At 44.9% G+C, this 17,595-nt stretch overlaps 1 protein-coding gene across 3 annotated transcripts in view; it reads right to left on the minus strand.

The window, feature by feature from the left end:
* Positions 1-17,595, minus strand: part of LOC146810105 (monocarboxylate transporter 6-like) — a 257,057-nt gene that overhangs the window by 77,925 nt on the left and 161,537 nt on the right. For all 3 annotated transcript variants that reach the window (XM_085617051.1, XM_085617048.1, XM_085617049.1), the window contains exon 3: positions 2,222-2,365. In XM_085617051.1, the coding sequence (XP_085473177.1) occupies positions 2,222-2,365 (144 nt within the window). The remainder of the gene's footprint in view (positions 1-2,221; positions 2,366-17,595) is intronic.

Consider the following 17,595-nt stretch of genomic DNA (forward strand, 5'->3'; position numbering starts at 1 on the left):
AATACTAATTAAATAATCTATTAACTATAATATTATTAAACAAGTTTGCATGTTTATTAACCAACATTATTAATATTCGAATTACACGTGGGATTTGCATTTTGCATGGCTAAATAACCTTTATGACTAAAATCTGTACGCATATTAACAGTAGTATATGTGGTAAATAGAATACTGCATTATATATGTTGCCTTTGTAATGTTGCCCCAAGAGGAGGACCGAAAAGGTGAATATAATGGCTTTAAATGTTGCTATACGCTAGATAAATACAAGCACATAGAGGGATTAGAAAGGGGTTATCATTAGATTCATTATTTCTATGTATTAATTACTCTTTTGTGTTTGTTTCGCTTAAGTTGGCGTTTGGGCCTAAATCAAAGATGGCCGCTAACTCCACACGACGAAGTGGCCACTGTCCCATGAGACGCGGAGTGAGCTGCGCATGAGCAAAGAAACTTCCTAAACCCCGTAGCGACCTCTGTACCGTATGTCCCCGGTCAAGGATGTAGCACGGGACGTCAGCCAAGACAAGAGAACAATCAACCTTACAATAAACCGGAACAAGCCGACTTTTGGACTAACTCATGATCTCACCCCTCGAACTGAACTGCAAACCTAAAACTTACATCGGACGATCTCAAACAGCCAATCACGACTGTCCTAAAATATCAAATTGCATCTTCTTCACTTCATTGTATTATAAAAGAAGTAGTACAATAGAGAGGGTTCATGCCGCTTCGCTCTTACTTTTGGGTCACGTCACTTTACGTTGCCTTGCTACGTTTTGCGCATTCTCCTGAATCCTTGAAGGTCCGGATGCTGCCCGATCATCTGATGACTGCGAACTTTTCCTAAATCTACGGGCAATGATAGATGCTTGCACGTCTCTGTTCCTTTGACGATCTTTGGGACTGTAGCATGCTGAGCAAAGAACTTTGAGCTTTGGCTTGCTTTCGGACAATTTACGACAAAATTATGCAGAGCCAATGAATTAGAGGACTCCAAATAGCCAGATTAGGTAAATATGATGTTCTGCGATTTATTCAAAATTTTGAAATAAAACTTTCTAAACTTTGACGAGACAAATGCGAATTCAAATCATTATGAAATTTTAGATAAACAATTATTAATTAACGAGAATTCATGAGTGTGAGTTTCATTAAAAGATAGATTCTGAAGTCTTAAAAATGTGTTTTAGCTGGTTCTAAATCACCATCAACCAATCCAACTAATTTGGTCCATTGACCGAAGTGGGAGGAATGCCTTGATGTTTTAGGATTAAGGATCAGTAGGCGAAAGGGCGGTAATGTATATTTTGTAAATGACTTTTCCTTCCCTATAGGTTATAAGGTGCTCCCCTCACATGTCCGGCGCTTGAATCACTCATCCCTCCTGTGTGTACAGACCGGTGTGGAAGAAACGTGTGAGTGTTGGTGTTATGGGCCCCACCAATGACTGCATGTGTGAATGAGTTAGTGTGACGTCGGGTCTGTGACGCAGGGAGGATATCAGTACGGGTTGTTTCCCCGTTGCTAGGGTTTTTTGCGCTGGATCAGCTCTTCTTTATATTTTCAGATAAAAAATCTTTATATTGTTTTCTAGTTACATTGATAGATCCTTCTACACGTATTTCACCCTAAAAGGCTGAAAAGCCTAGGACCTTTTTCAAGGTGGGGTACTGAGTCATGGTCCGGGTACAGACAGTAGCTACCACCGGCCAGCAGGTGTAGTGGCCCTAGGATACCATTGTGCCCTTATAATTGCTGTATTATACTACCCCAATAGCAGTAAAAGGGGGGCATCTTCCTTGCACCAGGGCCCATAGCATCTTTGCTAAGCTGCTGCCCGCATAGGGTTGTCGGTGTGTAGGCAGCATCTCTGTAAAGAGACAGATACGAAACAGGAAGTAAATTGCCTGTGATTGTAACAATGAGCAGTTGTTCCTGTTCCCGAACCGCGCCTATTCTCCATCGCTAAGATAACATGACCACTTCTGCTGTTCTCAAGCTCTCACATGTACAATAACACATACCTGTAAGGAAAGAAGCTCTACATACGTAGAGAGGAGTAGAAATGGATGTAGAGTGTCTCTGTTGTGATGTAGCTAGCGATGGATAGTACTGGAAGTGTGGCTGCTCGCTGCTGTAATTTACTTTCAGAGGGGTTTATCTGGGTGTGTATTGAATCTGCTGCAGGTAGGGCATGTCTGCAGTAACTTACCTACAATAAAACCTGCAGTCACGTAAAGCTGAATGAGGGTCTGGGAAAAGGAGCTGGACACCATGCCCACTCCGGCCAGGATGCCTCCGATGATGACAGTCACCCGACAGCCATAGCGCTCCACTAGTATACTGGAGACAGGACCTGTGACATAATGAAGAGGCTGTGACAACCCACCACAAAGGAGCCTGTACATATATGCCTGCAATATAGGATAATGAAACTTCACACAACAGAGAGACCACCTACGACATCTTTATTTCCATATCTTGGCAAGGGGCACGTTTTGAGTGCCTGAAAGCGTGAAAAAAACCACTTTCTAAGTAAGGCTCATAATGATCATCAACAGTGCATCTGTATGATGCCTTGAAGTGGACTTCCAGGCACTGCCCTGTTTCATGATAGCAACACTCATACATCAGGCATAAAGTGACTAGGAACCAAAAGCAGAAGTGACAAAAATAGGCATAACCAGTGCCACACTGCACCGAGCAACCCTCTGGCTACCCAAGTAAGATGCTCCACCCATGAAAAATTTGTAAAAATGAGGGCCTAATGGTGCATCCATTTGGAAGTTCTGAACTTACTCTTTTGAACTCTGGCAGTACTTCAGACCCTAACAAAGTAGCACTATTTTTCAATATTACCGAATCATGCATGCGCTTATGAGTAAAGCATAAACTTGTTCAAAATACTGGGTTACTTTTAAGAAAATATAGCTGTGCCATAGAAAAAGCACTGCCTATGTCATATGCAATAAAAAGAATGGAAAATAAAAATCTGGTGGCAGGTCTGCTGGTTTGTAAGCCTGTCAATTAACTACCAGACAAGTTGTACGTAGAGAAGCTTGGAGATCACCAAAGAGCGATTTTTTGCGATTCGCTATTTGGTAATCGCAAGCACCCATATACAAATGTGTGTTTCACACATATTGCGAGTCCCAACGCAAATAGACCTACCTCATATATATTCATGAGGAAGGTCTTGGTTTGCTACCCACTGGGATTCGCAAAAATCATAGGGATGGTGGCTTCCTGGGATCCGCAGACCACCATGTCTGTGATTGCTTTTCAATAACACAATGTTTTGTGTTTTTAAATGCAGGCAGTTTTTCTTAAAGGAAATAAAGGGCCCGATTCACAGAACTAACAAGACAAAATCCTAAACGTACTACCATTTACTCATTTTGGTATTCACAGGAGGCACTGAAGGCACTTACTCATTTTGGTATTCACAGAAGGCACTAAAGGCACTTACTCATTTTGGTATTCACAGAAGGCACTTACTCATTGATGAGTAAGTGCCTTCTGTGAATACCAAAATGAGTACGTGCCTTCTGGGAATACCAAATTGGTAGTAAGTTTAGGATTTTGTCTTAAGTTAGTTCTGTGAATCGGGCCCGAAAAGTTTTCTTTTCATTTTTTAAGAGTAAGCTGTGGTCTGTGGGACCACTGCCTGCTATTAAAAAATGCTTTTACAAACATTCACAAAGGGGAAGGGGTCCCTTAGGGATCCCATCCCATTTACGAATGGGTTATTTTGCAACCGCATTTCGGTATTAGGAAGGGATGCCCTAAACATGCCCCTTCCTAATACTAAATCGCAAACACAATTTGTGATTCAGTTATAGGTTACCGAATCGCAAATAGGGCTTGGTACATTTAAAAATAGCCTTTTTTCGTTTTCAAAAGGCCTGATTCTGTGAATTGAGCGTTTGCAACCGAAAAATGCTTTGTACATCTGACCCCATCCCTCTAAGGACTCACCAATACATCTCTGAAAATTGCCAACTTTTCTGGTTCACATTAACCTATTTACAATGTTTTTTCTTCAGCATCGACAGATACTTTTATTTTCCACTTCAATATATTTTTGGTAAAAGAAAAAAAAAATCTATAATTTTTTTTAAAATCAGTGATGAATAAAAAACAGGTGCATCTTCTCCTTTACAGGGTGTTCATGCAATATACATTCCATACCAGACAAATCAGAAGCTTTTGCAGGGAGGGGCCACAACTTTGCTCTCCTCCCACTCCTCTTATTGTTTTTGATTCGAGTTGCAATGCGGAATGTTAGGAAACCAAAGCCCACCAAGGAATGGGCAGCACAGTATTTGGTGACACCTAGTGGTCTTCCAAAATGATTTGCATCACGGAGGAACAGGTCTGGTAATTATTTTTATTAATAATTCATATTGTAATAGGAGCGCAGGGCTTCCGTTAAGTGTGGGGACTAAGCCAAAGAGCCCTATGCCTACCCTCTTATAGAAGGAGAGAAGCGGGAACCAATGGCTGGACATGCAAAATCATGCTGGTTAGAACTAGCTTTGGCTAAGGTTCCCATCTTTCTTTTAAACAAGCACTGCAAAGCCAATAGGTCTCGCCTATGGGAGAGTTATTGGATTTGTCAATGTATTTAGCCATGTTGTACAGCATGCGCTATCTCAGTCGAGGTCTAAAAAGCCAAGGTAGTGGGAGGCTGCCTTGTCCAGGACTGTAATAAGGGTTACAGACCTATCAAACGATTTCAATTTCCTATTGGAGGATATCTGAAGGACATTCAGGTAAGTCCCCGCCTGACTGACAGAATTCACACTAAAATATCCCAATGATATAAGATGCCGTCTTTGTGGTCAGGAAAAATAAACCTTGATTCATATCCTATGCAGTTGCCCTTTTTTGCTGCAGCAAAGGAAAATCCTTCTCTGCGTAGACTTTATTTGCGTAGGAGTTCGCACCTGCCGACAGGCACTAATAGCCAGTGTGAACCCTGCAAACTCCCTTTTATAAGTTAAAACTGTTAAGTTTCTGCGGATGGATAGCTGCACCCAAACTGGACGATGCCACTCCTAACCGTGCTGCTAACAATCTGCTGTCCAGTACTGTAGTTTAAGCACCCTGGGCCTCATGTAGGTGGCCTGGCATTTACCACTTCATAAATACCGAATCATACCGATTCGGTATTTATGAAGTGGTAAATGCTATGTAGGTATTTATGCGGTAAAAATTACCGATTCGTAGAAATTCGGTAATTACCGAATCGGTATTTACCGATTCGGTAATGAGGCATACCTTCCCATTGATGGGAAGGTATGCCTCATTACCGATTCGGTAAATACCGATTCGGTAATGGGGGGAGCACATGCAAGGGTGGCAGGGTGTCACATTGACACCCTGTTGCACCCCTGATTCGGCCATGTGTGCACATGTGGCGCACATACATGCCCTAAGGGCATGTATGTCTGCCACATTGCACACTTAAACGTGCACAAAAATGCTTTTTTACACCTATTCGTTATTTACCACCAACCTTTAGTTGGTGGTAAATAACGAATCCCCACACCCACCACACACTCCCCCTACATCTCATGATTCGGTATTTACCGAATCGGTAAAATTACCGATTCGGTAATTTTACCGATTCGGTAAATACCGAATCATGAAATGATCCCCCTACATCTCAAAAGCCTAAATACCGGTCGGTAACGGTATATTTACCGAAAATCGGCCGTTACCGACCGGTATTAGGCTTCCTACATGAGGCCCCCTTTCTTTTTTGTCTTGAATATTGCACTCTTTATTTTTCTTCAAAGTTCCAAACACCTGTGCAACCTGATTCTGCTGGTCTGTGCTTGCTAAATGTGTTGATACGAATGCTAGTGTTCAAAGTTCTATTGCACATGGTGGCACCAAGTTCCTTAACGGGCTTGGCTCTGTCTATTTTGCTATTGTAATCCTATACATTGATTTTTTGTAAGCAAATATCCAGCAAAACCTATGCTTTCGTTTTTAATAATGGCTTATAGAAATCCTGTTTGTGCCTCAAACGGGCCTGGTATTGTATATGCTGCTATTTGCTATCTTGTAAACTGCCTTTTAGTGATCAAATATGAACCTGTTTTCCTGTTTTAACATTGGTTAAGCCTAGGCTTCATGCCGAGCTCAGACCTGCTTGTTCATATGGGACGTTTTAACTTCGCATGATGTATGCTTTTAAATTGTATGTGTGTTTGTTGAGGTTATTATTAACCGTTCATTAAACTAATTCATTCATAATTCAATTCACTAAAACAAATATACGTAGGCCCCTACGGCTCCCTTGTGGAAAGAGTCAGTGGAGAGATTCCAAATAAAAGTATTTCAAACAAAAGCTAGATTATGAAGCATTTGTATCTGAAGATTGGTGCCTCCGACGGAGCCGGAAGTCACATGCAGGCTGACGTGCAATGGGCTTAGAAAGAGCTTTTATTCTGATCCAGACCAAACTGACTTTTGTCCAAGCATGGTCCCCTGTAGTGTCGGCCCTGTGACGCAACAGGCACGACACGGACTAGCCCACGGGCGAAGGTAAGAGGGGTTCTTATGGTAGACCCCTGAGACCTGGAATACAATGTTGCGGTCGAATGTCATGGGACAGTGAAATAAATTGGAGCCCGCGCAGATGTGACATCTGTGACGCACAGAAGCCAGAGCTCCGCATACACCCACATTTGGCTCCGTGTAATTTCTGTGCTACGCCACGCGCGCCAGCTAGATCGTGCTGCGAGTGTCGGACGACACAACACTGGCGACGAGGGTGTGGCTTGCCCATCTTCACACCTGCTCGGTGGCGGCACAAGTGCGGTAAAGACGCACGCGGTGCACGTGCCACGGAGCGTCCTGGGAGGACATCGGCCCCTCATAGGAGTCCGGACTCTGGCTGTCTGCTCGAAGAGGCACAGGAGTATCGTGTGCACAGCATCACACCAGGGGCCACATCTGTCAGGCCCATACGGAGGTGAGCCGGGTGCCTGGACACGTGGCAGAGAGGCAGGAGGTGGTCCTCAAGGTAAGCAGGTGAGGACACAGCCCGATTGCAGGTCAGAGGTGGCCACTACACAACTGGGGCAGTCCAGACGACGACTGGTAGCAGGCTGCGGGGAGACAAGAGAGAGACAGCATTCCGGGCTGTAGCTAGTCCTGGTGTCACTGGACGATGTTCCGGAGGGGGACAATGGCCACAATTCCACCCATTGAACCATTTCTGGTGGAGGGATTGCCATCTGCCCAGGCGCCCAGATGGAAAAAATGGGTGGAGCGGCTTCTTTTGTTTTTTGAGGCCACACAGGTGCACAACAACCAAAAAAGTGCCATGCTCCTGCATCTGGGGGGGAAAGACATTCACAGAATTACTAAATCGTTAAATGAAGCGGCCCCCAAAACACATCTCACACTAATTGCTGCCCTTACAGCGCATTTTTAACCTATGGCCAACCAGGACTATGAGTGCTTCGTCTTCTGCCAGGCGCGCCAACAGGTGGACCAATCAATTTACACATTCCATGCTCGACTTAAGGACCTAGCAAGCATTTGTGGGTTCCATGGCGAGACGGAAGAGGTAAAGGGTCAAATTATACAAGGGTGCACTTCGGCTAAATTCAGAGAGAGAATCTTAGAGGAATCGGGGAAGCCCCTGGCTGACATTCTAACCCTAGGGCGGACCAAAGAACTAATCATGGGCCAGGACCGCCCACATGGAAGCAGCTCTACAAACACCAGTAAAGGTGGAACCGGTCAATGTGGTGGTGACTCAACCGTCAACCAAGCCAAGCTAGAAGGAGTACATGAATGCCCGACGTTGCGGGTACTGGGGAGGAAGCCTCCATAGGGCAGAAGAATGTCCAGCACAAGGTAAGAGGTGCACGTGGTGCAGACGAATCAATCACTTTGAGCGAGTGTGCCCGTCCCGAAAGAACAGAGGGCCTAGGCCTGCAGTAAACCTCATCCCTGAAGCGCAGAGCGAAAACAGTGATATGGACGATGATGAAGGTGAAGAACAAGTGGTTTATTCGACGTACATGATGGGCAAAGCTACCCAGACATCACACTGACTCCCCCACTATCAGGTGCGTGTCGGAGATCAAGACATCTCAGCTGTCATAGATACAGGGGCAACCATCAACATCATGTCCGCCAAAGTGTACAAGGCGTTGAAGCCAACACCACCTCTGAGCTCCACCGCCATTAAGGTTTTTGCCTGTGGACAAGACCCGCCGCAGGTGATGCGGGGCAAGTTTAAGATAACTATCTCGTACTGCTCCAACTCCGTAACATCGCAAATATATGTTGCCGAAGATGGACAGGGCATGCTGCTAGAATGCCGAGCCGCGGAATACCTGGGAGTGGTGACGTTTGCCTTCAGAATCCACCAGGAGACAGTTCGGCACATCTTAGCCAAATTCCCAGCAGTCTTTGAAGGAATCGGGCGACTGAAAGGGAAAGAAGTACATCTGCATATAGACCTCACTGTGCAGCCAGTAGCTTTACGGCATAGACGCATCGCCTTCCATCTCAGGCAGCTAGTCGAAAAGGAACTGGTGAAACTGGAAGCCGCCGGAATCATAGAGAAGGTGACGGGGCCCACCCCATGGGTGTCACCCATTGTCGTCACCCGAAAGCCAAAACAGTCAGGGGAGGTGCGGATCTGTGTCAACATGAGACTGCCCAATGCCGCCATAAAAAGGGAAAAGCACCTCACTCCCACGATAAACGATCTCATCAAGGAACTGAGCGGGCATGCTGGTTCTCAAAGTTGGACCTCTGATATGGATATCATCAATTGGTGCTAGACAGAGAGTCACGTTACATCATGACCTTTTTCACCCATGTGGGCCTTAGGCGATACACCCACCTGAGCTTCGGGGTGTCAAGCGCGGCCGAGGTCTTCCATAATGTGATCCATGAACTGCTGATAGATCTTCCCGGAGTGGTAAATGTCAGCGATGACATTCTCATATACCCCAAAACCATCGCAGAGCATAACGCCAGGCTGACCCAGGTGCTTCAGAGAATCCAAGACTCCGGCCTTACCCTTCATCGTGACAAATGCAAGTTCCTCAAGCGGCAACTCCAGTTCTTTGGGTATGTGTTCTCGGCCTCGGGTGTCACCTCGGATCCTGACAAGGTACGAGATATCAAAATGTCACCTGCTCCCACCAACATCACCGAGGTGAGGAGCTTCCTTGGCATGGTCAACTACTTTGGCCGATTCATCTGTGATCTCACCACCCTCACTTAGCCGCTCAGAGAGCTGAGCAAGGGTTCAGTCCCTTGGACCTGGGGTCCAAAACACGACACCACATTTCAAGCAATCAAGGGGGCTCTGTTCGCCAATACCACTTTAGCTTTATTTGACCCTCGCAAGCTGACCATGGTTGCTGTTGACTCTGGTCCACAAGGGCTAAGAGCTGTTCTGGTGCAGCGGGCCGGGAAGAAGAAGATTGGACCCCTGTGGCTTTTGCTGTTAGATCTTTGACAAGCACTGAGCAGAGGTATTCCCAAAAAGAGAAGGAAGTTATAGCCATTCAAGGGGGATGCCGCCATTTCCACTTATATGTCTATGGCATGATCTGTTAATTGTTTTTCTGCTGGTCCGCTGGGCACTAAGTTAGTGCGCTTCCATTTCTGGTGCTTTGCAGTAATTTTAAGATCTTAGAGTTTCTTGTTGCTGAAATGGGTGTCATTTCTGATATTTATATGTTTCCTTTGTCTTCATTGCATGATTTTGCTGGCAAGAAAATATCCCTCACAGTCGTCGAAATGTCACTCATAATTACACTGAAATTATAAAAGTGTCACACATAGCAATCTGAAACCTTGGCAGCTATGCGGGACTCATTTTGTTTCCTTCTGCAGACAGCCCAGATCCACAGTAAACGATAATGTCTTACTAGACATGATACTTTTTAAAGCAAGGTTAAGATGAAAATCAGATTATGATGAAGGCTCCCGGTTTTCAGTTTTTACGGATTTTTACAGATAAATACTGACAGACAATGTGTTTTCTGTCTGCATTTATTTTTAAAAGTGGATAAATACAGACAATTGGGCTTCTTTTAAGTGACTCTGTGCTGTCTTTCATGAATTATAGGCTACCAGCTGAGCAGATGGACAACATGCTAAATTAAAAAAACAGGATGCAATTTTATTAAATAATGCCATGTGTCAACATTAATTTGTGGTATAATGCTAATATTTGCCAGTGGATGTTTTGTAATGTAATATTTGGCAGCTAAAATAGCTAAAACAGACAGACATCAAGGTCTGAGCTGTCTGCTGTCTGCTGCCTCCCACAAGCAGGGCTTCAGCATGGCCGAGACTAACTACCGCATCAACGCCTATACAGGGACCTGCAGAGGCCCTGACTTGACGTGCCTGACCTTAAAATGGCGGCCGCCTCTGCCTTCGTTTCCTCAGCAGCCTATATGGCAGCCACAGCTCCTTCTCTGGATTGTTTTATACTCCCCCTCCTTCTTTTACCTCTATCCTCTAGTGGGGACATGCTCTTCCACTACTTGACCATGCTACTGTAGCCTACGTATCTATTCAAAACTGTTTTTCCTGAACGCTGAGACCTGAGCAACATGGCTGATGCCCGGTGGAGCTGCTAGACAGCTATTGAGGAGATTGGCCTGGTTTCCCCCTCGACAGTCACCTACCCAGCCGGACATTGGGCACAGTTCTTCCCCGTCTCCCCGCTATGGCTCCTTCCTCCCCTCCTTTCCTACGAATTCTCGCAACTTCGTTTTTGTTTACTGTACCTTACTACGCTATTGTAACTGATGTAACTTGTAACGCAACGATCCTCTGGTAAAGTGCTCTGATACCTCCGGGTCTAGCCAGCACTATATAAAACATTTTAGATGTACCTTGTAATGCAACGATTCTCTGGTAAAGCACTCCGATACCTCCGGGTCTAGCCAGCGCTATATGAAACTTTTCAAATCAAATAAACTCAAAACTGTTTTTCCTGAATACTAAGACCTGAGTAACATGGCTGATGCCCACTGGAGCTGCTAGACAGCTATTGAGGAGATTGGCCCTGGTTTCCCCCTTGACCGTCACCTACCCAGCCGGACATTGGGCACAGTTCTTCCTCGTCTCCCTGCTATGACTCTTTCCTACCCTTCCTCCTACGAATTCTAGCAACATTGTAACTGATGTAACTTTTAACGCAACAAACCTAAATGTAAAGCGCTCTGATACCCTCTAGGGTCAAATTAGCGCTATATAAAACTTTATAAATAAATAAATAAAAATCAAAGTATGAGTGTGCATCTGTCAGTTAAATAAATATGGAAATGTACAGTTTTACAACTTCATTTGTCTGCAAACCACAAAATAACAATAAATAAATACAGAAAAAGTGGGCAAAAAATAAATATGGATAAATACAGACAGAAATGCTAAAAAAATAAATACCATAAAACCGGGAACCCTAATTATGATCTACCAAAAAAATGTTGATTAGAAGTATTAAAGCATTCTAAGCTGTAGTTGTACAATGTTTAAAGATGTGAATGAAGTTGTTTGGAATGTACAGTTATGTAGCTAGCTTCCTGGCAAGGCGGCAGTTATCACAGGAAAGCATACACTGGTATGTATTCTACCAAATGCCAGCCCAGGACCAAGCATATATCAAGTGAAGCATGTATGCCTTGTGAGTTACATAGCGACCGTGACGTCACATTATGCACTACCTGCAGGGTTTGTTTGTAATTTTCTCCTGTTAGAGTAGTACGTGGGTCACTGGTCAGAGGCATAGCCAGTGTGTCATGGGCTCTAGTGCAAGGAAGGAAATGGGCCCCTGTGAAGAACCAGGGCCTTATGGGCCTGGCGGCGCAGGGCACGCCTTAATCTCCTGAGTTCACCTGCTTTGTTGAACAGAGACACAGGACATTCTGTTGAGCGTAGAAGATCAGGTTTATTAGCTGCTGCTAAGTACAGTTGTCCCAGAAGTACACTCAGTATGTTCTTAGGAGACTGCCACTTTACTCCGTGGCGCACAATCTTTTATAGCACATAGATTCACCAAGAACACTCCCAATGCATACATGGTTATCCAATGAGAAGAGTTTGAAAACAAGATATAACCAATGAGAAAAGTTTGAAAACAAGATATCAAGTAACCCAAATAAACCTCTCTTCCAAATGTTTTTGTCACCCCTCCCCACAAGTTAATCAGTAGTAGTGTCTACAACTCAACTTGCAGGTGGCAGGACATATTTGTATGCTTTGGAGGACAGTTGTGAAATGAGAGAATACAAGTAGAGAATAGCGAAGGCCAGAAGATAAGATAAAGTCAGGAAAGAATGGTGTGAACCGACAGACAGTTGAGACAGGGTTTAGTCAAACCAGACGAGGATTAGTGGACTCAGCCAGTCCCTGACATCAGTCTCGTAAACAGAGGCAGAAGGTTATTTGACATGTCGCAGTAAGATCAGCAGAAAAACTTCGTTCATTGTGCTGCCTGAGTGAGGGCAACACAAAATGATGGTGGAACACAAAGAAATGGTGGCTGAATACAAGCGAGATCGAAAATCGAATTTCCTCACCTGGCTGTGTTTTTAAACCTGAAATACAGGAAAATCAGGATTCAGGTGGCCCTTGAGGCCTCTGGGCCCAGGTGCCACTACCCCTGTTGTACCAATGAAACCTGGCATTGAGGTTAACTGGAATACTTTCAACAGTTTTCATTTTTAATTCTTTCTTTTGGGAGACCTTATACATGGTTCTTTAGCAACCCTGATTCAGGGTGTTATTTGTGCCCTGGGTTTCAACTTCTACCTTAATTACATTAACTGCCAAATACAGTCAAGAAATACCAACATTGCCCACGGGGTTTTCTCTGCCTTTTGTGGATTTGTCCTCCTAACTGGGATCCTCTTTAGGAGACACTTGACAGATGTCACTTGTATATTAAGTGCAAGATGACATTGTGACTGTTGGGAGGATTCACTGTCGGGAAATTATAATTGGGGACACCTTCACTGCGTCCGGTCCTTGACAATTGGATGTACAGGGAACTTACAGGGCAAAGTGGCTGTCTAAGAACCATTGCATAGAACAGCAGTTACACGTATAAAACATTAAAAATAGAGTTCTGTGGTTGAACAAAGTTAAATGAATGTAAGCAATATTCAATGTATACCCTTCTGGATCACCCCATGGCCCGACCCACTATACCTCATGTTAAACATGTCCCCAAAAATGCCAGTATGCATTTCTAAACTCTGGTTGCATCTCTGGGTCTGACTTTTGCAGAGACTCAGAAAAATCAGATTCCATTTGGGATTTGAGTGCTGAATGAGCTCAGAAGCCTTGGTACTTTAAGTATGAGAAATACAAATAGCATACAACTAGATATACAAATTTACTTCTGTGGCTTAGTGAGTACACGTGAAAAAATAAGACTATGGCCCACATGTAGCAAAAATTGTGTTTGCGATTCCATAATAGCGAAAATTACGGAATCGCTATTATGGATTCGCAAAATCGAATGCAGCAATGAAATCGGTAAATATTTGCCATTGGGTAAAAATAGCAAATGTCATTACCGATTCCGTGTTTTCCGAATCTGTAATTGCGAATTCGCAAGTACAGAATCGGAAATTGTGAATTACCCATATTGCTGCATTGTGATGACAACAGAAACCAGGAAGTCTTTCACAGATTCAACACACCTGTACACAGGGGGAGGAGGAGGAGGAGGAAGACTGGTGGAGCACACCCTGGAGGAAGTGTTGCTGAACAGGAGCTGTGAGAAAAACACACCATGGCCACTGAAAAGGCACAACAAAAAGGAGAAGGCAGGAAGAGAAGAATCAAGTTAAGTGACAAGGAACTTGAAATCCTCACTGAGGAGCTTGTCCAGAGAAATGACCAGCTGTTTGGGAAACAATCCCTGCATGTTGCAGAGTCAGTGAAGAGGAAGATTTGGCTTGGGATACAAGCCAAGGTAAATGCTTTGGGGGTGACACACCGTGACATACCTAACCTGCAGAACAGATGGTATGACCTTCGCAGCCGTGCCAAAGAGAGGGTGGCAGACAGGCTAGCCGCAACTAAGAAAACAGGAGGGGGACCATCTAGCGAATGCCCTAACACCCCACTGGGGGACGTGGTGGAATCTACTTTGCAGCCAGAGGCAGTGACACAGATCGACACCTCAGGACATGCGGGCACTTCCCAAGGTAAGACCACAGCTAAACATGTGTGTATGTCAAATATAATCACAAACTTCCCCAAATGCATACCCTGCGTAGTGTAGCACACCTGAGACCAGTCCACCTTTTACTTGCAACACCCTAATGCATTCTGGGAGTTGTATGCAGACAAATGTAAGAGCAAGGCATGGAGGGACCAACAAAGCTCTAGTGCAGCAGAGTACAGCAAGGAAGTGACAACAGTAGACTTTTCACATGACAGAAGTAGATTTAATATAACTGCGCAGGCGCAATGTTACAAACAAGTGCAAACAAAAACTAACTGAACTTGCACTGTTCCAATCATAGATGCAGCGCAGGACAGTGATGTGGCTGACGATCACGAGTCCGAGGGAGGCATGGAACAGCATGATGAGGGACAAGAAAAGCCAGCATCCTCACCCATACCTGCTCCCACTCACCGCAGGAGAAGAGTACAACCATTCCCTGATTTGGAGAGTGATGAGGACAGCAACACAGGATCCCACACACAGCAGCCTGCACATACCCCACCATCACCAACACCAGAGCCAATAATGTGGCGCAGTTCCGTGCAGTTCCACAGGCAAAGGCCCAGGGCAATCCCCACGCGTGCTGATGACGATGGCGAACCACCGCAAGTGTCCTGAAGTCCAAGATGCTGAGGGTCCAGCGCCTGCAAGGGAAGAATATCCGTCACATGCAGGGCCAACTGGGAACAATGTCAAGACACATGGGTGGTATTCATGACTGCCTGAGGGAGCCAACTACTGCAGTAGTGGAAGGGCACAGGGCGAACAATGAGAGACTAGACCGTGTTGCGACTGCCATTGAGGATATGTGCAGGGTCATTCAGGCAGAGCATGTCACAAATGGCAGGAGGCATCAGACTTCCATGGTACGCATGCAAAGTTACACCAGGGCCATTAATAGGCTGAGTCACACCACAGCTCAGCTTTCAAGGCGTGCAGTCAGCATGCAGGTGGAGATGCCCCACTGCTGTGGGGATGTTGCCAGGGGCCTCATCCAGGTCACCACTGCTGTGGAAGGACTACAGACTGCAGCAGCTAGAGGAAGCCTCATGAGTGCAGGGGGGGACAGTGAGGCGGGCTCCAGCCTGGGCAGCCTACTGGTACCTGTGTCACATGACAGAAGGCGCAGTACCAGGTGTCAAGTCGGCACAGAGGGGTCAAAGACAGGGGTACCAGAGCCTACAAACAGGGCCACAGGAGTGCGTGGCAGGAAAAAGTTGTGAACTGGACCTGTACCAATCTGGTGACGTAACAAGAAATATGACTCCCTTTCAGACTGATGTTGCAGTGCCAAGACAATGACTTTTGAATTGTCTGCACCCACACTGCACTTGTCTGACAATGGTATGTGTGCATCAACACAACTACCCACCTAACAGAATAAACCTTTACGAAAATACTGTGTTGTGTCTTGATTACTCACCTTAGAAGTAATGTTGTGTGATTTCTGCCCATCTCCGTCTCCCCTCTGCTGCATCTGGACCGCGTGCTGATTGGTGTGGCTGTCTTAGCTGGATGTCTAGTTCTAGCTCGCTATCAGACTCTTCCAGGGTAATGCCCCTATTGGTGGCAACGTTGTGCAACATAGCACATGTAGAGACGATTTTACAGCATATATCTGGCCTATACTGTAAAGCTCCACCGGTTTTGTGGAGGATGCGAAGATTTGAGTACACCAAATGTCCTCTCAATAACATTGCGTGTCGCAATGTGTGCATGATTGTATCGCTGCTCCCTTCGTGTTGTAGTATTCAGATAGGGAGTGAGGATGAAAGACCTCACAGCGTATGCACTATCACCTACAGGATGTGAACAATAGACATACATTAGGTACTGCTACATGTCACCATGGCGGACAGGTGTGCAAGATAGTATGATATCTGTTTACCCAGCAAACATCCTTCGCCAAATTCACCCGCCAGCAGACGTCTGTGTATGCAACTATGCCTGAAGATGTAGGAGTCATGTGCACTGCCAGGGTAACTTGCACTACGTCTGTGATTATTGTTTTTGAATTGCAGATTACTTGAATGTTCAGCGAATGGTATGATTTGCGGTTCCAGTAGATATGTTCATTCACTGAGGGGAGGACATATGGGTACATGCGTCCCATCAATGCAACCAATGACATGTGGAAATTGTGCAACCTGATAGAAATCTAATTTGGTTTGCATCAATTCCTGTGGTGTTGTGGGGTACCTAATGTGGTGGTGTATCCTCTGCAACATGGCATTTAGGAAAGAGTTGAAAAAGCGCGATAGGGCACTTTGAGAGATACCGCCAGCTGTTGCAATTACTCCCTGGAAGGTCCCTGAAGCTAGGAGATGCAGTGAGCATAGGACCTGCACAACGGTGGGTATGGCATGTGTCCTGCGAATCTTTCGCTGCAGTATTGGGTCTAACTCAGCAATGAGATCTAAGATTGTGGATGCATTCAGCCTATATTTATCATAAATCTCTTCCTCCGCCTGCCCTAGCAAAGTGACGCGCACTCTGAAGATTCTCTCCTGTATCCTCCTTCTTCTCTGTGCTGCTGCTCTTAACCTCATCCTCCTTGCTATGACGTAGAGCGCTACCATTGTGAGACACTCTGATGCATTCTGGGACTGTTTAAGTAGTTTGCTAATGAATTACACCTGATTTGTTGTATGTGAAATTTTTACCACCTGATAGGATTTCTTCTTATTTAGGAGATGCAATTTGCAATTCTTGCCTTATTCTGTATTTGTGAATTCTTGTTGCATATGAGTTCTCGATTTCTAATGCGATTGAGTATTCCGTATACAAAATCGCTATTACAGATTCGGAGATTAAGAAATCGCAAATTTTGGGAAAAGTAAGGTTTTCTGCGAATTTGCTTCATGCATTGGAAGAAGCTCTTTTGCGATCGCAAGCAGCATTTTTTTGCAATTCGCAACGTTTGCGATCGCAAATTAGCTTGATGCATGTGGGCCTATGTTGCTAAAAGTAAAGGGGTCAGAAAATTCAGTTAGATGCAAAAAAAGTGTTAGTGCCCAAAAAATGTAATATGACGTATGAAATTACCAAACTCCAATCCCCTTCACCCCCACCCAACGAAAAGCCCTCCAGGGAACACCGGGATACATTTGCACAGTAAAAAAGTTGGTGTTGGGAGGTGGGGGGAAAGTCGGGGTTTAATGTGTTGTAAAATTGCATCTGCAAGTTAATTTGTATTCGGACCACAAACACTAGGAATGGAGTGGTAAAGTTGCCCTTGTGTAAAGGCACAAAATGCAGTAAGGGATTTACTGTGGATGTATATCTAATCAAACAGTTATGCTGTGAACAGCTTAGATGTATTGATTCTTAATTGTCTAATA

Source organism: Triturus cristatus, chromosome 7 (genome assembly GCF_964204655.1).
Source record: "Triturus cristatus chromosome 7, aTriCri1.1, whole genome shotgun sequence".
Classification (NCBI taxonomy): domain Eukaryota; kingdom Metazoa; phylum Chordata; class Amphibia; order Caudata; family Salamandridae; genus Triturus; species Triturus cristatus.